The 22,997-nt window shown below is 44.7% G+C and overlaps 1 protein-coding gene across 3 annotated transcripts in view; it reads right to left on the bottom strand.

Moving 5' to 3' along the window:
• The window catches only part of ZRSR2 (zinc finger CCCH-type, RNA binding motif and serine/arginine rich 2), a 143,795-nt gene that overhangs the window by 50,288 nt on the left and 70,510 nt on the right, over window positions 1-22,997 (bottom strand). For 2 of the 3 annotated variants that reach the window (XM_073565261.1, XM_073565262.1), the window contains exons 2-5: window positions 5,343-5,422; window positions 3,306-3,372; window positions 2,097-2,202; window positions 1,853-1,936 (exon numbers count right to left, since the gene is read on the bottom strand). In XM_073565261.1, coding sequence (XP_073421362.1) covers window positions 1,853-1,936; window positions 2,097-2,202; window positions 3,306-3,372; window positions 5,343-5,422 — 337 coding nt within the window. Of the gene's footprint in view, window positions 1-1,852; window positions 1,937-2,096; window positions 2,203-3,305; window positions 3,373-5,342; window positions 5,423-5,586; window positions 5,622-22,131; window positions 22,210-22,997 lie in introns of those variants that run through there. The other variant, XM_073565263.1, reaches the window with a different exon arrangement.

Here is a 22,997-nt window from a genome sequence, read left to right as displayed (position 1 = left end):
ATTGACAGACGGCTCTGCAGCATATCAGTGCAGAGTGAGCTGTCAATCAATGTGTCGGGGCCGTGGTTACAGCTGCCGCTTTTCGTGATGCGAGCCATGACTGTAGCTGCTCCGGACACCTCTGTGACTGAAAGCCGTCGGCTGCTGGGAGGAGTTCACTTTATTTTGGCCCGGTAGCCGCGCTTTCAGTAAGACGTTCGGGCAGCATTGTAACAGACAGTAAACCCCATATCTGCAGATTAATGGTGTTTGGTGACCTGACAGGTTTCCATTAATGTGAAGAAACACTTGGAAGAACAAGACATAAAACACCACTAAACCAAACTTTTTCCTCTATGCCTACACACCCCCATTCCTCACAAGGAGTATTTTGGGTTTTTTTCATAACAGTAGTATGAAGAGCTCAAAAATATTTTACCATTTAGATATTCAAAGAATTTTTGCAGCATTTTTTTCAATGATACGTAGGACCCATTATGTATTTTATTTGCTTTGTAATTGCGGCTGGCAAATTAACATGTTAGACAGCAAATTGAGCCTGTTGCCTACACAGCAGATCTGAGTTGAGTCTTTTAGGACCCAGCAGCTCCTACTCTCTCCTGGCAATCTGATGATTGCTGGGTCCAGAGGAGGAAGCACTGTCAGCGCTTCCTAATCTGTGATGAGGAAGGCAAGGTTGTAATAAACCATCTCTACCTTTCTGAGGGGAAGCTGGCTGTATCTGTACAGCCCTGGTGTTGAGGAGCTGGATATCAATCTCGTGCAGCTCCTTATTATGCTATGACGTTTTAGAACATCATTGCAAATATGTGGATCACCTGGAAGGTTAAAATCTATGGGCGGTCCTGAAGTAGTTCATATTGTGCATTACTTTTACGATACAAACCATTTTCATTCAAGCATGTCTGTATAGTGCATGCTGAAACAACCAAAAAAACTTTACTTCAGAATGGATTCCGTAATAGCCTCTTCAAAAGAAAGTGAAGGTGTGAAGGGGCCGTCACAGTTCTCCTGACCTCAACAGCGCTGTGCAGCTTTGGGAAAAGCTAGAACATGAAGGTCATGCTAAAAGCATTTACAGGATCTGGCGAATTTACCAAATCAGAAAATAGAGAGTCTCATTTATGACCATCACAAAAAAAGCTGCAATTAATGTAAATGGTTAATGTAAATGGAGGCAATACATGATGGTAAGAACAAAGGGCATGAAAAACTATGGATTACTTAATGGTTATGCACTTGGGATACATAAACTTATGAGCACAGCTGACTGTACAGCAGATATCTTACATACTGATACAACCTGCATTATCCTATAGAGGACCTGTCACCTCTCCTGACATGTCCATTAGTATATACACAGATCTACACCCCATCAAGTAACAATTCTGGCTTCTGTACAGGGACACCCTCCCAATCAGTAGCAAACGATGGTCAATTTAGTAGCAAATTGACAAGAGGAACGGCACAACAGCCAAAATTTTAATTTTATAGAGCATGTAATTATGTACTAAACCAAACATGTCAGGAGGGCTTAAAAACACTGCACCCATGAGAAATACAGCAGATTTACTAGGTTTTCTCATTAATTTGGCCCGTTGAGACAACCAGCTGTCAGAAGATTGCCCATCTACTCGAACCCCTGGCAATCACCCATCATTGTCCCCACACGGATTACTACGTGGTGCCTACTGAAAAGAACGAGTGACTACATAATCCAGTCCCATGGAAGGGCTCCCGGGTGGGGGATCTCTGGATGACGACAGCTATATATTTCTAAATAGGATCTAACTAAAATGACTACAGCCGAAATAGGATATGAGCTGTCCTATCCTCCCAGAGCCGGAATCACCTCTCTTTCTCTCTTCTTCACTTGCTCGGGTTCTTCCGCCTTCTCCCTTATTTCCTGTTGTCTCCATTCCTCTATCAGCTTTCTCTGTGTAAAACGTAGGAAATACAAAAGTCACTCACACAGTATATTAAGGTTAAAACAAAATACCAAGAACTTTAGTAAATATGGACATAGCATTTTAGTTAGCTAGAAACAAGACAATATCATCATAAAGGGAATATAGTGCATTATTTTTCATCAATACCTCCTCTTCTTCACGTCTTCGAGCCGCTTCCTGTTTTTCAAGTTTTAGCCGAAATTCTTCCTGAGCTTTCTGTTCTCGAACAAGCCATTCTTCATGTAGTCTCTGTCTGTAGATACCATTAAAAACATATTACTCAATTCAACAAATGGAAAACCAAAGACCTCCAGCATAAGACACGCACAAATGCCCTTTAGTGGACTTTACAGAGTGAAACCTTCAAGATCACTTCTTGTTACAGGTCCAAAGCCTGGAAGGTGACAGACTGATATAAAATTCAACTATCCCTTGTATAAAATTGGAGGCATACAAGGGTACAGTAAGCCCCGTAGACAGATAAAATAATATATTACACAGTGGTGCTTGTGAACCATTTAGAATTTTCCATATTTTGGCATAACTTTGACCTACAATGACATCAGATTTTCACAACAGTCCTAAAAGTAGGATAAAGACAATCAAGTCAAAAACATTTATCAAAATTATCATACTGACAATTTTTACATTTTTTTTATTGCGGAAAATTATATAATATACTATATCTTAGTGGTAAAGTATGTGAACCTTTAGAATTAGCAAATAATTTGAAGGCAAAATGAGAGTCTGGTGTTTTGAATCAATTGGTTAACAATCAGGTATGAGTGGGCGACCCGTTTTATTTAAAGAACATGGATCTATCAACGTTGATCTTCACAAAATGTTTGTGGATGTGCATCATAGCACGTACAAAAGTGATTTCTGAAGAACTTAGAAAGGCAGTTGCTGATGCCCATCAAGCTGGGAAAGGTTACACATCCATCCCTTAAGAGTTTTGACTCCACCAATCCAGACAGATTTTGTACAAATGAACAACATTCAAGACCATTATCACCCTCCCCAGAAGAGATCACTCTAAGGCCAGGCGCACACCACAGTACTTTACATTCAAGTGCAAACTGACAAAACATGGATTCACACTCGGACCAATGTTATTCTATGGGGCAGAGCGCAAGTCCTACTTTTTTTTCCTGAAAGTAGGGATAGGGAATAATTTAGGATTTTGAGGATAATCTTTCAGGGTTCCTCAAGCCATTAAAACTAAACTAAAAATGTTCAATTTTGTTTTTTAATGGTCAGTTAAGGTATATGTTTTATATGCTTTAACTGGATAGGTTTCATGCAACAAAGAAATGTACAAACACATTGATACCTGAAAACTATTTGGTTTGATACCTTTCAATCTCATCCTGTAAATCATCTTCATCTTCATCCTCAGCACTGACACGTTCCTGATTTCCTTCTACCAAATCAACAGATAAATAGATTTATTTTATCTCGAATTCAAATGATATAGAAATGTGCAGATCTGTTGTTTATGCCCTTCTTTACACTCCTATGTTCCTTTCATACATTATATTTGAACACAATGATGAGAGGATATTTCTTGTCTGCATTTGACAATATGTAGCTAAAGGTACTGTCACACATAGCGATGCACCAGCGATATGACGCGGTCAGGATCCCTGGTGCATCGCTAAGTGGTCGCTAGCGAGCTGCCACACAGGCAGATCTCACCAGCGACAAAGCAGCGGTCGGGGGTCGCTACTTACCTGTCAGACGAGGCGATCCTGACGTCCTCCTGCCCGCGTCCACACGACGCTCGTCGGCGCCACAGGAAGCTGACTACGAGAAACGGTCCAGGACGTTCTCGCATGATCAGCGATAATCAGCGGGGGAGCCGGTCGGAGGTAAGTATCACACACAGCGATATCTCTAGCAATATCGCTGCTACGTCACAAAACCAGTGACATTATAGCGATATTGCTAGAGATATCGCTTAGTGTGACAGGCCCTTAAGTCTGGAGCCCCCCGTGCACGGTAACAATACCTGCACCTCGGACTGAATAGTGTGCTGACGATTACTTTGCACTGCCCCCCATGCAGCAGTCGTCCTGTCAACAACACGAGTGCGCAAGATTCTATTTCGAATTTGTGATGACACAAGAGAGGTCGTCCACATCGGAGGAAGAGGGCGACGTGACCAGGCACAGAGCGAGGCCCTCATCAGAACACTTGGTGCTCTTTATTATACAGCGTGGGTCCATTTTAAAATGTTTTTAAAGGGAATCTGTCTCCCCATTTTTGCCCTATCAGTTGCCGGCACCGCCATCAGGGGCTTATCTACAGCATTCTGTAATGCTGTAGATAAGCCCCCGATGTAACCTAAAAGATAAGAAAAACGAGTTAAGGCCCCGTTACACAAAACAATGTCCCAGCGATCCCACCAACGATCCGACATGATGGGATCACTGGGACATCGTTAGGCTGATTGCTGGTGAGCTGTCATAAGACAGCCCCTCCAGCGAACAGGACCAGCGACGCTGGTTTCTATTGTAAATATCGGGTATTTAAGAGCCGCGGCTCCTGGATACCAGATGTTTACATTAGAAACCAGCGTCGCTGATCTCTCGCTGCCACACGCAGCGATGCGTGCTGGCCAGCGGGAGACCAGCGATCAAAAAACAGCCCAGGCCGATCGAGCACGATCAGTGATACCCGGCAGGGGGGCCAGTCGCTGATCCCCGTCACACACAGCGATCTCGCTGGCAAGATCGCTGTAGCGTCACAAAATCAGCGATCTCGCTAGCGAGATCGCAGTGCGTGACAGGGCCTTTAGATTATACTCACCAGGGGGCGGTCTGGTCTTGGTCCGATGGGTGTCGCGGTCCGGCGTCTCCCATCTTGTAGCGGAGACGTCCTCTTCTTTGCTTCCCGTCGCGGCTCCGGCGCACTCTGCTCTGCCCTGTTGAGAGCAGAGTAAAGTACTAAAGTGCGCAGGACCTCTCTGACCTGGTCCAGCGCCTGCGCACTGCAGTACTCTTCTCTACCCTCAACAGGGGAGAGCAGAATGCGCCGGAGCCGCGACGGGAAGCAGAGAAGAGGACGTCTCCGCTAGAAGATGGGAGGCGCGCCGGACTGGACCGATACACCCATCGGACCAAAACCGGACCCGGATCGCCCCTGGGTGAGTATAATATAACTCTTTTTTCTCATCTTGCAGGTTACATCGGGGGCTTATCTACAGCATTACAGAATGTTTGATGGTGGTGCCGGCAGATGATAGTCCAAAAATGGGGTGACAGATTCCCTTTAAGAGACAAAAGCATCAAAGTGATGCTTCCAGGGAAGTGAATAAAAATATGACAAGGTGGTGGGGGACAGATTACACAGGGAACCCAGAAGAGGGGTATATGGAATTCTTGCACTCACCTGTGTCTCGAAGTTTTGCTATCTCTTGTCTCTTCTTTTTCCGTCGTTCCTTCTTTAACAAAGATCTGGCTTTTTTGTGACTGTAACAGATGCAATGGCAGGATATTTGAGACGTTAAGTTTAAAGACTGAGTTCATAGGTTGCAAATTTTTGGGCTGCAAAGAACAGCAGATTTCTCATGATTTTGCAATGTATCAAATGACAGCAAAACCAAAGATATGAGCAGGACTATAAATTGGAATACCTGCAGAGTGTAAGAGCACGTTCACATTGTGGCCCCTGCACAGATAAAACCCAAGAAAGAAAACCACAAAAATGAGTGTATCCTCTGTAGTAACTAAAAAGTAATTGTACATGTAAATAACATAGGGGTTTTTTTTAATCAAATGTTTTTATTGGAGATTTTCAAATTTAAGGACTATTACATATAACAGGAAACCAGAGCCAACCTCACAACATAGTCGGAGTCTGTGTCCATTTTGGTGGAGTCGGTGTAAAATGGACCGACTCTTAAAACATATAATAAATTGGGTGGCCTTAATGGAAAAGTTCTGCAAGATTATGAACTAAAAAAAAGAACAGGTTCTTGCTATTTGAAATGTCCAATTAAACGGATGAATAACAATAATGAAGGTGAACAGCAGCTAGAAGAAAACTTCAGATTCAGTAAGTTTGAGATGGAAGGCCACAGACCTGTAACTGAGGAACAAATAGATATCACTACTAGAGATGAGCGAGCACTTAAATGCTCGGATGCTCGTTATTCGAACCAAGCAATTCCTAATACTCAGGATGCTCATTTCGAGTAACGAATATAATGGGAGTCAATGGGAAATCCGAGCATTTTTCCGGCAGACCCTACAAGGTGTTGAATGGAAGGAAAACAGCATGGGGAAGAACCCTGAACGCATCTCTGACTCCCAGATCGCTGCTGAGAACAATGGCGTTTGGAGTTTACAAAAGAAAAAAATATATATAGGACATTTAAAAAGGATTTAAAAAAAATAATTTAAGTAAAACAAAATTTTAATTTATTAATAAATTGGAAATTCCATTGCAATTTAAGTGTGAGGCGAGAACTGCCAAAAATGTGATGGAAGAGGTACCCTGTATGAAGCCCCTTTCACACGTCAGTGTTTCCAGTATACGGGGTGACAATTTTCTCACGTAGACCCGTTCAAATTAATGGGTCTGCACATGTCAGTGTGTTTCAATGGACCTGATAAGTCACTGATGACATCCGTGTGTGTGACATGCACTGGCGCCTGGGAATCAGCAGTACTGTTTGTGCCGATCTCCTTCGGCGGCTGCTGGAGGCGGCGCTCATCATTTTCTCTGCTCGTGCTGAGGTCATCACGAGAAAGGGACAATGCTGAGAGTTGTCTTCAGCCCCCGCTCTCTACTTCAAGTGTAAAATGATGAATAAAATAAAAAAAACACACTATTCTCACCTTAACACCTAATGCCCTGAAGTCATTATCGTGAAAGAAATCCATAGTGTCCCACTTGGTAATCCATTGGTGCGACACTGTGAACTGCGATGATCTCACCAAGATCAGCACAGTTCATTGACTCACTGCATATACCCCATTTTCTAGCTGCGTGGTCTCTCTCAAGTGAATGGGTCTGCACATGTCAGTGTGTTTCAATGGACCTGATAAGTCACTGATGACATCCGTGTGTGTGACATGCACTGGCGCCTGGGAATCAGCGGTACTGTTTGTGCCGATCTCCTTCGGCGGCTGCTGGAGGCGGCGCTCATCCATTGGTGCGACACTGTGAACTGCGATGATCTCACCAAGATCAGCACAGTTCATTGACTCACTGCATATACCCTATTTTCTAGCTGCGTTGTCTCTCTCCCCTCACGGTAAGGTATTTTGCTCACTTGGAGACTGCTTGAGCCACCTGGGATTTACTGGCGGTCTTTACCATTGGAATTTCCTTTTTTTATTATATATTCAAAAGATCCCGATTATATGCATTAATACCTGGTTACACATTTGATTAATTCATTTTTACTTTGTGGCGTCTCTTATTGTGAGACATTCCGCTATTTATCTTTTTTTATGGTATTGTTGGATTTTAATTCATTAGCAATAATAAAGTTTTTATATTTTAGATTTTCTCTGGATCTCTTCATATTTCTGATGTAGATTGTCGTCAGAATCATAGTTTAACTACTGATTTGAAGCGCCAGTCCTACATGAACTCTGGCCATTTTTGTGTTAATCTCGCCCGACATGTGAGTATAATAAAAAAGGAGTTTTTCTTGTCTTGCAGGAAGGGTTGGGGGCAGATATACAACATTATAGATTACAGTATACCATATAAGGGTGAGTGCACACAGTGCAGATTCATCTGCGGATTTTAAAACCGCAGTTAAAGTGACCTGCGGATTTGCCGGCGGTTTTCCCCTGCGGAGAGACACCTGGACAATGGAACAGGTGTCAAACCGCTGCGGAATCCGCAGAAAGAATGTAGATGCTGCGGATTTAAAACTGCGGAAAAATCTGCAGCATGTACACTGCGGTTTTTAAATCCCATTGGCTAACATGGTACTGTATAATGCCTGCGGTACTGCTGCGGATCCACATGGCTGGATCCGCAGCAGAATCCGCAGCTTGTGCACACACCCTAAGGGTATGTGCACACGTAGTTTTTAGTCTCTGCGGATTTTGTAGAGAAAACCGCAGGAAATCCGCAGGACAAAGTGCTGCGGTTTTTCTGCGGTTTATCTGCGGATTATCTGCGTTTATACTGCGGTTTTGCCCTGCGGTTTTACACCTCATAATGGATGAGGTGTAAAACCGCAGCGTTTCTGCACCAAACAATTGACATGCTGCGGATTGTAAACCGCAGCAAAACCGCGCGGAAAAAAACGCAGCATGTGCACAGCTTTTTTTTATTTCCAAAGGAAATAAAGGTACTGTACAACGCAGCAAAATCTGCTGCGTTTCTGCAGAGCCAAAAACGCTGCGGAAAAGCAGCAGAATCCGCAGCGTGTGCAAATACCCTAACAGGTCTGAAAGGTGGTGGCTGCATCTCAAATTGGTCAAACCTGGTGACAGGTTCCCTTTAAAGCATTCAGGACACTCTATAAAATAAGAAAAATTTCAACTTACCTACTTCAGCAAAACTATCCGAGCAACGTCATATCCGAGCATACTTGTTCTGTCATGTCTCATGTGCAGGCTGCAGCAAACGAGCATCCGCTTGTCAGCTACAAACTATACTTTTTCAGAGCAAATTTTCGAACACTAACAAGCGGGCCGCTCATAGGCTGCAATTGGCACAAGCAGGGCTGTGGAATCAGTAAACCAAACCTCAGACTTAGCAATTTCCCTGACTCCGACCCCACAGCGCCGGTCACTACTGAGCATGTACATAAAGTGCAGCACGGATTCATCTCATCTATGACCCCACAGCACTGGTCACTACTGAGCATGTACATAAAGTACAGCACAGATTCATCTCATCTATGACCCCACAGCACTGGTCACTACTGAGCATGTACATAAAGTGCAGCACAGATTCATCTCATCTATGACCCCACAGCACTGGTCACTACTGAGCATGTACATAAAGTGCAGCACAGATTCATTTCATCTATGACTCCACAGCACTGGTCACTACTGAGCATGTACATAAAGTGCAGCACAGATTCATCTCATCTACGACTCCACAGCACTGGTCACTACTGAGCATGTGCATAAAGTGCAGCACAGATTCATATCATCTACATCTCCCCAGCACTGGTCACTACTGAGCATGTGCATAAAGTGCAGCACAGATTCATCTCATCTCCACATCACTGGTCACTACTGAGCATGTACATAAAGTGCAGCACAGATTCATTTCATATATGACTCCACAGCACTGGTCACTACTGAGCATGTACATAAAGTGCAGCACAGATTCATATCATCTACATCTCCCCAGCACTGGTCACTACTGAGCATGTGCATAAAGTGCAGCACAGATTCATCTCATCTCCACATCACTGGTCACTACTGAGCATGTACATAAAGTGCAGCACAAATTCATCTCATATATGACCCCACAGCACTGGTCCTTACTGAGCATGTGCATAAACTGCAGCACAGACTCATCTCATCTACATCTCCACAGCACTGGTCACTACTGAGCATGTGCATAAAGCGCAGCACAGATTCATCTCATCTCTGACCCCACAGCACTGGTCACTACTGAGCATGTGCATAAAGTGCACCACAGATTCATCTCAGCTGCATCTCCACAGCACTGGTCACTACTGAGCATGTGCATAAAGCGCAGCACAGATTCATCTCATCTACATCTCCCCAGCACTGGTCACTACTGAGCATGTGCATAAAGCGCAGCACAGATTCATCTCAGCTACATCTCCACAGCACTAGTCACTACTGAGCATGTACATAAAGTGAACCACAAATTCATCTCATCTACGGCTCCACAGCACTGGTCACTACTGAGCATGTACATAAAGCGCAGCATAGATTCATCTCATCTACGACCCCAAAGCACTGGTCACTACTGAGCATGTGCATAAAGTACAGCACAGATTCATCTCCACTATGACTCCACAGCACTGGTCACTACTGAACATATGAATAAAGTACAGCACAGATTCATCTCCACTATGACTCCACAGCACTGGTCACTACTGAGCATGTACATAAAGAGCAGCACAGATTCATCTCATCAACGGCTCCACAGCACTGGTCACTACTGAGCATGTACATAAAGCGCAGCATAGATTCATCTCATCTACGACCCCACAGCACTGGTCACTACTGAGCATGTACATAAAGCGCAGCATAGATTCATCTCATCTACGACCCCACAGCACTGGTCACTACTGAGCATGTGCATAAAGTACAGCACAGATTCATCTCCACTATGACTCCACAGCACTGGTCACTACTGAGCATGTACATAAAGCACAGCATAGATTCATCTCCCCTACATCTCCACAGCTCTGGTCACTACTGAGCATGTACATAAAGCGCAGCACAGATTCATCTCATCTACGACCCCACAGCACTGGTCACTACTGAGCATGTACATAAAGCGCAGCATAGATTCATCTCATCTACGACCCCACAGCACTGGTCACTACTGAACATATGCATAAAGTACAGCAAAGATTCATCTCATCTACATCTCCACAGCACTGGTCACTACTGAGCATGTACATAAAGCGCAGCACAGATTCATCTCATCTACGACCCCACAGCACTGGTCACTACTGAGCATGTACATAAAGCGCAGCATAGATTCATCTCATCTACGACCCCACAGCACTGGTCACTACTGAGCATGTGCATAAAGTACAGCACAGATTCATCTCCACTATGACTCCACAGCACTGGTCACTACTGAGCATGTACATAAAGAGCAGCACAGATTCATCTCATCAACGGCTCCACAGCACTGGTCACTACTGAGCATGTACATAAAGCGCAGCATAGATTCATCTCATCTACGACCCCACAGCACTGGTCACTACTGAGCGTGTGCATAAAGTACAGCACAGATTAATCTCCACTATGACTCCACAGCACTGGTCACTACTGAGCATGTGCATAAAGTGCAGCACAGATTCATCTCAGCTACATCTCCACAGCACTGGTCACTACTGAGCATGTACATAAAGTGCAGCACAAATTCATCTCAGCTACGACCCCACAGCACTGGTCACTACTGAGCATGTACATAAAGCGCAGCATAGATTCATCTCATCTACGACCCCACAGCATTGGTCACTACTGAGCATGTGCATAAAGTGCAGCACAGATTCATCTCATCTACATCTCCACAGCACTGGTCACTACTGAGCATGTACATAAAGCGCAGCATAGATTCATCTCATCTACGACCCCACAGCACTGGTCACTACTGAGCATGTGCATAAAGTACAGCACAGATTCATCTCCACTATGACTCCACAGCACTGGTCACCAGGGCTGTTGGGTCGGTAAGCCAAACCTGCGACTCCGACTCCTCAATTTCCCTTACACCGACTCCAACTCCGACTCCGACTCCCACACATATTGCTTATATTTAAGTGAAAAATTTATTGTAGTACAATGTGAACCTCAGACATTTAATCATTTTTTATGATCCAATAATCAAGATATTTAGATAGAACAGAATATATATTGGTGTACTACCCGGTTTTCATTCTTTTTGGTACAGATACGATATGGATAGACAGATATGGATAAATGGATAGATAGAGCAGATTTCTAATTTGCTTTTGCTATTGAAAACATTATCTATGAGCTCAAAAACCTTTCAGGCGATACAGTTTTTTAAAAAGATGATCAGCTTTTGCAGCTGAAAAACGTATCCTCAAAAAATACAGGAAAAACGCTGTGTGTGAATGTAGCCTTAGATCAGGAATATAACAGTCATTTATAGGACATTTCATAACTTTCCCAAACTCCTATGAAAAAATATTCAGCACATCCTGCATTGAATTACTGTACCCAATTTATTATATATTTTAGGAGTCGGAGTCGGTCCATTTTATACCGACTCCAACTTCGACTCCACCAAAATGAGCACCGACTCCGACTCCACGACTCCGACTCCACAGCCCTGCTGGTCACTACTGAGCATGTGCATAAAATGCAGCACAGATTTATCTCAGCTACATCTCCACAGCACTGGTCACAACTGAGCATGTACATAAAGTGCAGCACAGATTCATCTCATCTACGACTCCCCAGCACTGGTCACTACTGAGCATGTGCATAAAGGACAGCACAGACTCATTTCATCTACATCTCCACAGCACTAGTCACTACTGAGCATGTGCATAAAGCGCAGCACAGATTCATCTCATCTATGACTCCACAGCACTGGTCACTACTGAGCATGTGCATAAAGGACAGCACAGACTCATTTCATCTACATCTCCACAGCACTGGTCACTACTGAGCATGTACATAAAGTGAAGCACAAATTCATCTCAGCTACGACCCCACAGCACTGGTCACTACTAAGCATGTACATAAAGTGCAGCACAGATTCATCTCATCTACATCTCCACAGAACTGGTCACTACTGAGCATGTGCATAAAGGACAGCACAGATTCATCTCATCTATGACCCCACAGCACTGGTCACTACTGAGCATGTACATAAAGGGCAGCACAGATTCATCGCAGCTACATCGCCACAACACTGGTCACTACTGAGCATGTACATAAAGGGCAGCACAGATTCATCGCAGCTACATCTCCACAGCACTGGTAACTACTGAGCATGTACATAAAGCGCAGCATAGATTCATCAAATCTACATCTCCCCAGCACTGGTCACTACTGAGCATGTATATAAAGTACAGCACAGATTCATCTCATCTATGGCTCCACAGCACTGGTCACTACTGAGCATGTACATAAAGTGCAGCACAGATTCATCTCCGCTACAACCCTACAGCACTGGTCACTACTGAGCATGTACATAAAGTGCAGCACAAATTCATCTCATCTATGACCCCACAGCACTGGTAACTACTGAGCATGTACATAAAGTGCAGCACAAATTCATCTCAGCTACATCTCCACAGCACTGGTCACTACTGAGCATGTACATAAAGTGCAGCACAAATTCATCTCAGCTACGACCCCACAGCACTGGTCACTACGGAGCATGTAGATAAAGTGCAGCACAGATTCATCTCCACTATGACCCCACAGCACTGGTCACTACTGAGCATGTACATAAAGTGCAGCACAGATTCATCTCATCTCTGACCCCACAGCACTGGTCACTACTGAGCATGTGCATAAAGCGCAGCACAGATTCATCTCATCTATGACCACACAGCACTGGTCACTACTGAGCATGTGCATAAAGTGCAGCACAAATTCATCTCATCTCTGACCCCACAGCACTGGTCACTACTGAGCATGTGCATAAAGTACAGCACAGATTCATCTCCACTATGACTCCACAGCACTGGTCACTACTGAGCATGTACATAAAGAGCAGCACAGATTCATCTCATCAACGGCTCCACAGCACTGGTCACTACTGAGCATGTACATAAAGCGCAGCATAGATTCATCTCATCTACGACCCCACAGCACTGGTCACTACTGAGCATGTACATAAAGCGCAGCATAGATTCATCTCATCTACGACCCCACAGCACTGGTCACTACTGAGCATGTGCATAAAGTACAGCACAGATTCATCTCCACTATGACTCCACAGCACTGGTCACTACTGAACATATGCATAAAGTACAGCAAAGATTCATCTCATCTACATCTCCACAGCACTGGTCACTACTGAGCATGTACATAAAGCGCAGCATAGATTCATCTCCCCTACATCTCCACAGCACTGGTCACTACTGAGCATGTACATAAAGCGCAGCACAGATTCATCTCATCTACGACCCCACAGCACTGGTCACTACTGAGCATGTACATAAAGCGCAGCATAGATTCATCTCATCTACGACCCCACAGCACTGGTCACTACTGAGCATGTGCATAAAGTACAGCACAGATTCATCTCCACTATGACTCCACAGCACTGGTCACTACTGAACATATGAATAAAGTACAGCACAGATTCATCTCCACTATGACTCCACAGCACTGGTCACTACTGAGCATGTACATAAAGAGCAGCACAGATTCATCTCATCAACGGCTCCACAGCACTGGTCACTACTGAGCATGTACATAAAGCGCAGCATAGATTCATCTCATCTATGACCCCACAGCACTGGTCACTACTGAGCATGTGCATAAAGTACAGCACAGATTAATCTCCACTATGACTCCACAGCACTGGTCACTACTGAGCATGTGCATAAAGTGCAGCACAGATTCATCTCAGCTACATCTCCACAGCACTGGTCACTACTGAGCATGTACATAAAGTGCAGCACAAATTCATCTCAGCTACGACCCCACAGCACTGGTCACTACTGAGCATGTACATAAAGCGCAGCATAGATTCATCTCATCTACGACCCCACAGCATTGGTCACTACTGAGCATGTGCATAAAGTGCAGCACAGATTCATCTCATCTACATCTCCACAGCACTGGTCACTACTGAGCATGTACATAAAGCGCAGCATAGATTCATCTCATCTACGACCCCACAGCACTGGTCACTACTGAGCATGTGCATAAAGTACAGCACAGATTCATCTCCACTATGACTCCACAGCACTGGTCACCAGGGCTGTTGGGTCGGTAAGCCAAACCTGCGACTCAGACTCCTCAATTTCCCTTACACCGACTCCGACTCCAACTCCGACTCCCACACATATTGCTTATATTTAAGTGAAAAATTTATTGTAGTACAATGTGAACCTCAGACATTTAATCATTTTTTATGATCCAATAATCAAGATATTTAGATAGAACAGAATATATATTGGTGTACTACCCGGTTTTCATTCTTTTTGGTACAGATACGATATGGATAGACAGATATGGATAAATGGATAGATAGAGCAGATTTCTAATCTGCTTTTGCTATTGAAAACATTATCTATGAGCTCAAAAACCTTTCAGGCGATACAGTTTTTTAAAAAGATGATCAGCTTTTGCAGCTGAAAAACGTATCCTCAAAAAATACAGGAAAAACGCTGTGTGTGAATGTAGCCTTAGATCAGGAATATAACAGTCATTTATAGGACATTTCATAACTTTCCCAAACTCCTATGAAAAAATATTCAGCACATCCTGCATTGAATTACTGTACCCAATTTATTATATATTTTAGGAGTCGGAGTCGGTCCATTTTATACCGACTCCAACTCCGACTCCACCAAAATGAGCACCGACTCCGACTCCACGACTCCGACTCCGACTCCACAGCCCTGCTGGTCACTACTGAGCATGTGCATAAAATGCAGCACAGATTTATCTCAGCTACATCTCCACAGCACTGGTCACAACTGAGCATGTACATAAAGTGCAGCACAGATTCATCTCATCTACGACTCCCCAGCACTGGTCACTACTGAGCATGTGCATAAAGGACAGCACAGACTCATTTCATCTACATCTCCACAGCACTAGTCACTACTGAGCATGTGCATAAAGCGGAGCACAGATTCATCTCATCTATGACTCCACAGCACTGGTCACTACTGAGCATGTGCATAAAGGACAGCACAGACTCATTTCATCTACATCTCCACAGCACTGGTCACTACTGAGCATGTGCATAAAGCGCAGCACAGATTCATGTCATCTATGACCCCACAGCACTGGTCACTACTGAGCATGTACATAAAGTGAAGCACAAATTCATCTCAGCTACGACCCCACAGCACTGGTCACTACTAAGCATGTACATAAAGTGCAGCACAGATTCATCTCATCTACATCTCCACAGCACTGGTCACTACTGAGCATGTGCATAAAGGACAGCACAGATTCATCTCATCTATGACCCCACAGCACTGGTCACTACTGAGCATGTACATAAAGGGCAGCACAGATTCATCGCAGCTACATCGCCACAACACTGGTCACTACTGAGCATGTACATAAAGGGCAGCACAGATTCATCGCAGCTACATCTCCACAGCACTGGTAACTACTGAGCATGTACATAAAGCGCAGCATAGATTCATCAAATCTACATCTCCCCAGCACTGGTCACTACTGAGCATGTATATAAAGTACAGCACAGATTCATCTCATCTATGGCTCCACAGCACTGGTCACTACTGAGCATGTACATAAAGTGCAGCACAGATTCATCTCCGCTACAACCCTACAGCACTGGTCACTACTGAGCATGTACATAAAGTGCAGCACAAATTCATCTCATCTATGACCCCACAGCACTGGTAACTACTGAGCATGTACATAAAGTGCAGCACAAATTCATCTCAGCTACATCTCCACAGCACTGGTCACTACTGAGCATGTACATAAAGTGCAGCACAAATTCATCTCAGCTACGACCCCACAGCACTGGTCACTACGGAGCATGTAGATAAAGTGCAGCACAGATTCATCTCCACTATGACCCCACAGCACTGGTCACTACTGAGCATGTACATAAAGTACAGCACAGATTCATCTCATCTCTGACCCCACAGCACTGGTCACTACTGAGCATGTGCATAAAGCGCAGCACAGATTCATCTCATCTATGACCACACAGCACTGGTCACTACTGAGCATGTGCATAAAGTGCAGCACAAATTCATCTCATCTCTGACCCCACAGCACTGGTCACTACTGAGCATGTGCATAAAGTGCAGCACAGATTCATCTCATCTATGACTCCACAGCACTGGTCACTACTGAGCATGTGCATAAAGTGCAGCACAGATTCATCTCATGTATGACTCCACAGCACTGGTCACTACTGAGCATGTGCATAAAGTGCAGCACAGATTCATCTCTACATCTCCCCAGCACTGGTCACTACTGAGCATGTGCATAAAGCGCAGCACAGAATCATCTCATCTCTGACCCCACAGCACTGGTCACTACTGAGCATGTGCATAAAGTGCAGCACAGATTCATCTCATCTACATATCCCCAGCACTGGTCACTACTGAGCATGTGCATAAAGCGCAGCACAGATTCATCTCATCTACATCTCCCCAGCACTGGTCACTACTGAGCATGTGCATAAAGCGCAGCACAGATTCATCTCATCTACGACCCCACAGAACTGGTCACTACTGAACATGTGCATAAAGTACAGCACAGATTCATCTCATCTACGGCTCTCCAGCACTGGTCACTACTGAGCATGTACATAAAGAGCAGCACAGATTCATCTCATCTACGGCTCCACAGCACTGGTCACTACTGAGCATGTGCATAAAGTACAGCACAGAATTATCTCCACTATGACTCCACAGCACTGGTCACTACTGAGCATGTGCATAAAGTGCAGCACAGATTCATCTCATCTCTGACCCCACAGCACTGGTCACTACTGAGCATGTACATAAAGCTCAGCACAGATTCATCTCATCTACATCTCCCCAGCACTGGTCACTACTGAGCATGTGCATAAAGCGCAGCACAGATTCATCTCATCTATGACACCACAGCACTGATCACTACTGAGCATGTACATAAAGTGCAGCACAGATTCATCTCATCTATGACCCCACAGCACTGATCACTACTGAGCATGTGCATAAAGTGCAGCACAGATTCATCTCATCTCTGACCCCACAGCACTGGTCACTTCTGAGCATGTACATAAAGCGCAGCACAGATTCATCTCTGCTACATCTCCACAGCACTGGTCACTACTGAGCATGTACATGAAGTGCAGCACAGATTCATCTCATCTACGACCCCACAGCACTGATCACTACTGAGCATGTGGATAAAGTGCAGCACAGATTCATCTCATCTATGACCACACAGCACTGGTCACTACTGAGCATGTGCATAAAGTGCAGCACAAATTCATCTCATCTCTGACCCCACAGCACTGGTCACTACTGAGCATGTGCATAAAGTGCAGCACAGATTCATCTCATCTATGACTCCACAGCACTGGTCACTACTGAGCATGTGCATAAAGTGCAGCACAGATTCATCTCATGTATGACTCCACAGCACTGGTCACTACTGAGCATGTGCATAAAGTGCAGCACAGATTCATCTCTACATCTCCCCAGCACTGGTCACTACTGAGCATGTGCATAAAGCGCAGCACAGAATCATCTCATCTCTGACCCCACAGCACTGGTCACTACTGAGCATGTGCATAAAGCGCAGCACAGATTCATCTCATCTACATATCCCCAGCACTGGTCACTACTGAGCATGTGCATAAAGCACAGCACAGATTCATCTCATCTACATCTCCCCAGCACTGGTCACTACTGAGCATGTGCATAAAGCGCAGCACAGATTCATCTCATCTACGACCCCACAGCACTGGTCACTACTGAACATGTGCATAAAGTACAGCACAGATTCATCTCATCTACGGCTCTCCAGCACTGGTCACTACTGAGCATGTACATAAAGAGAAGCACAGATTCATCTCATCTACGGCTCCACAGCACTGGTCACTACTGAGCATGTGCATAAAGTACAGCACAGAATTATCTCCACTATGACTCCACAGCACTGGTCACTACTGAGCATGTGCATAAAGTGCAGCACAGATTCATCTCATCTACATCTCCCCAGCACTGGTCACTACTGAGCATGTGCATAAAGCGCAGCACAGATTCATCTCATCTATGACACCACAGCACTGATCACTACTGAGCATGTACATAAAGTGCAGCACAGATTCATCTCATCTATGACCCCACAGCACTGATCACTACTGAGCATGTGCATAAAGTGCAGCACAGATTCATCTCATCTCTGACCCCACAGCACTGGTCACTTCTGAGCATGTACATAAAGCGCAGCACAGATTCATCTCTGCTACATCTCCACAGCACTGGTCACTACTGAGCATGTACATGAAGTGCAGCACAGATTCATCTCATCTACGACCCCACAGCACTGATCACTACTGAGCATGTGGATAAAGTGCAGCACAGATTCATGTCATCTACAGTTGTGGCCAAAAGTATTGACACCCCTGCAATTCTGTCAGATAATACTCAGTTTCTTCCTGAAAATGATTGCAATCACAAATTCTTTGGTATTATCTTCATTTAATTTGTCTTAAATGAAAAAACACAAAAGAGAATGAAGCAAAACATTTATCATTTCACACAAAACTCCAAAAATGGGCCAGACAAAAGTATTGGTACCCTCAGCCTAATACTTGGTTGCACAACCTTTAGCCAAAATAACTGCGACCAACCGCTTCCGGTAACCATCAATGAGTTTCTTACAATGCTCTGCTGGAATTTTAGACCATTCTTCTTTGGCAAACTGCTCCAGGTCCCTGATATTTGAAGGATGCCTTCTCCAAACTGCCATTTTTAGATCTCTCCACAGGTGTTCTATGGGATTCAGGTCTGGACTCATTGCTGGCCACCTTAGAAGTCTCCAGTGCTTTCTCTCAAACCATTTTCTGGTGCTTTTAGAAGTGTATTTTGGGTCATTGTCCTGCTGGAAGACCCGTGACCTCTGAGGGAGACCCGGCTTTCTCACACTGGGCCCTACATTATGCTGCAAAATTTGTTTGTAGTCTTCAGACTTCATAATGCCATGCACACGGTCAAGCAGTCCAGTGCCAGAGGCAGCAAAGCAACCCCAAAACATCAGGGAAACCTCCGCCATGTTTGACTGTAGGGACCGTGTTTTTTTCTTTGAATGTCTCTTTTTTTCTCCTGTAAACTCTATGTTGATGCCTTTGCCCAAAAAGCTCTACTTTTGTCTCATCTGACCAGAGAACATTCTTCCAAAACGTTTTAGGCTTTTTCAGGTAAGTTTTGGCAAACTCCAGCCTGGCTTTTTTATGTCTCGGGGTAAGAAGTGGGGTCTTCCTGGGTCTCCTACCAAACAGTCCCTTTTCATTCAGACGCAGACGGATAGTACGGGTTGACACTGTTGTACCCTCGGACTGCAGGGCAGCTTGAACTTGTTTGGATGTTAGTCGAGGTTCTTTATCCAACATCTGCACAATCTTGCGTTGAAATCTCTCGTCAATTTTTCTTTTCCGTCCACATCTAGGGAGGTTAGCCACAGTGCCATGGGCTTTAAACTTCTTGATGACACGGTAGACACAGGAACATTCAGGTCTTTGGAGATGGACTTGTAGCCTTGAGATTGCTCATGCTTCCTCACAATTTGGTTTCTCAAGTCCTCAGACAGTTCTTTGGTCTTTTTTCTTTTCTCCATGCTTAATGTGTTACACACAAGGACACAGGACAGAGGTTGAGTCAACTTTAATCCATGTCACCTGGCTGCAAGTGTGATTTAGTTATTGCCAACACCTGTTAGGTGCCACAGGTAAGTTACAGGTGCTGTTAATTACACAAATTAGAGAAGCATCACATGATTTTTCGAACAGTGCCAATACATTTGTCCAATATGGCTTTAGGACAATTCTTTTTGTGTTTTTTTCATTTAAGACAAATTAAATGAAGATAATAATAACAAAGAATTTGTGTTTGCAATCATTTTCAGGAAGAAACCGAGTATTATCTGACAGAATTGCAGGGGTGTCAATACTTTTGGCCACAACTGTATGACCCCACAGCACTGATCACTACTGAGCATGTGCATAAAGTGCAGCACAGATTCATCTCAGCTACATCTCCACAGCACTGGTCACTACTGAGCATGTGCATAGAGTGCAGCACAGATTCATCTCATCTACATCTCCAGAGCACTGGTCACTACTGAGCATGTACATAAAGTGCAGCACAGATTCATCTCAGCTACATCTCCACAGCACTAGTCACTACTGAGCATGTGCATAAAGCGCAGCACAGATTCATCTCATCTATGACTCCACAGCACTGGTCACTACTAAGCATGTGCATAAAGGACAGCACAGACTCATTTCATCTACATCTCCACAGCACTGGTCACTACTGAGCATGTGCATAAAGCGCAGCACAGATTCATGTCATCTATGACCCCACAGCACTGGTCACTACTGAGCATGTACATAAAGTGAAGCACAAATTCATCTCAGCTACGACCCCACAGCACTGGTCACTACTAAGCATGTACATAAAGTGCAGCACAGATTCATCTCATCTACATCTCCACAGCACTGGTCACTACTGAGCATGTGCTTAAAGGACAGCACAGATTCATCTCATCTATGACCCCACAGCACTGGTCACTACTGAGCATGTACATAAAGGGCAGCACAGATTCATCGCAGCTACATCGCCACAACACTGGTCACTACTGAGCATGTACATAAAGGGCAGCACAGATTCATCGCAGCTACATCTCCACAGCACTGGTAACTACTGAGCATGTACATAAAGCGCAGCATAGATTCATCAAATCTACATCTCCCCAGCACTGGTCACTACTGAGCATGTATATAAAGTACAGCACAGATTCATCTCATCTATGGCTCCACAGCACTGGTCACTACTGAGCATGTACATAAAGTGCAGCACAGATTCATCTCATCTATGGCTCCACAGCACTGGTCACTACTGAGCATGTACATAAAGTGCAGCACAGATTCATCTCCGCTACAACCCTACAGCACTGGTCACTACTGAGCATGTACATAAAGTGCAGCACAAATTCATCTCATCTATGACCCCACAGCACTGGTAACTACTGAGCATGTACATAAAGTGCAGCACAAATTCATCTCAGCTACATCTCCACAGCACTGGTCACTACTGAGCATGTACATAAAGTGCAGCACGGATTCATCTCAGCTACGACCCCACAGCACTGGTCACTACTGAGCATGTACATAAAGTGCAGCACAGATTCATCTCATCTACGACTCCACAGCACTGGTCACTACTGAGCATGTACATAACGTGCAGCACAGATTCATCTCATCTATGACCCCACAGCACTGGTCACTACTGAGCATGTACATAAAGTGCAGCACAGATTCATCTCATCTACGACTCCACAGCACTGGTTACTATTGAGCATGTACATAAAGTGCAGCACAGATTCATCTCATCTACGACCCCACAGCACTGGTTACTACTGAGCATGTACATAAAGTGCAGCACAGATTCATCTCATCTATGACCCCACAGCACTGGTCACTACTGAGCATGGACATAAAGTGCAGCACAGATTCCTCTCCCAGATCCTTTGATCAGGAACAGAACAGACATTTCAGAACTTTCCCAAATTGTTATTAAAACATTTACAGCACATCCTGCATAGTACTACTGTACCCAATGTATTATATATTTTAGAAGTCGCTCCATTTTATACCAACTCCACAGTCCTGGGAACAAGTAAAAAGAAAAAAGTGGGTCGGCACTATGTTTTCTGCAGTGGTGCTCGTGGAGAAAAAGCAGTAGATCGTTTCAGATTTGCGTATGGAGGAGCTGCGGAGGGATGTGGACTTCCTCCGTGAAGCTCCACCCACTGCCACACCTCCTCCGGTCAGCTCCGCCTTCAGCAGCATACTTCTGCATGCGGCCTGCGTACCCTATATTTAACATTCGGTACGCAGGTCGTGCGGATGCCTCCACATGCATCGCTTTGACAATGCGGCGACGGCATCAAATTCCAACATGTTGCGTTCAACGCGGGTCGCCGCATCATCAAAACGACGCAAGCAGAGGCATCTGCACGACCTGCGTACTGAATGTTAAATATAGGGTACGCAGGCCGCATGCAGAAGTATGTTGCTGAAGGCGGAGCTGACCGGAGGAGGTGTGGCAGTGGGTGGAGCTTCACGGAGGACGTCCACATCCCTCCGCAGCTCCTCCATATGCAAATGTGAAACTAGCCTAAAAAAAGGTTCCTGGCTGTGACCTGAAGTTCATTTAACGCACATATGGAAATCCAAGTCCCAGACATTTCAGCCCATCCCAGGCCTTCATAAATAAATTACTGATGAAATCCTGGGATGGGCTGACGTCTGGGCAGGAGGAGTCACGGTGAAAGAGCGGTGGAGCAGGAGGGGAGTAGCTTCTGGTTATATTTTATATGGGGTCCTGCATAGATTAAGCTAGGAGTGTGCAGTGGGGCATTTCCAGGAGGAATAACAGAGGAACAGCAGTAAGGAAGAACAATTATTTGCCAGAGCAGA

This window comes from Dendrobates tinctorius, unplaced genomic scaffold (genome assembly GCF_039654945.1).
Source record: "Dendrobates tinctorius isolate UK_male_01 unplaced genomic scaffold, ASM3965494v1 ptg000016l, whole genome shotgun sequence".
Taxonomy (NCBI): Eukaryota; Metazoa; Chordata; class Amphibia; order Anura; family Dendrobatidae; genus Dendrobates; species Dendrobates tinctorius.
Note: the sequence above shows the minus strand (reverse complement) of the source record. Positions and strands in the feature narration are given on the sequence as shown.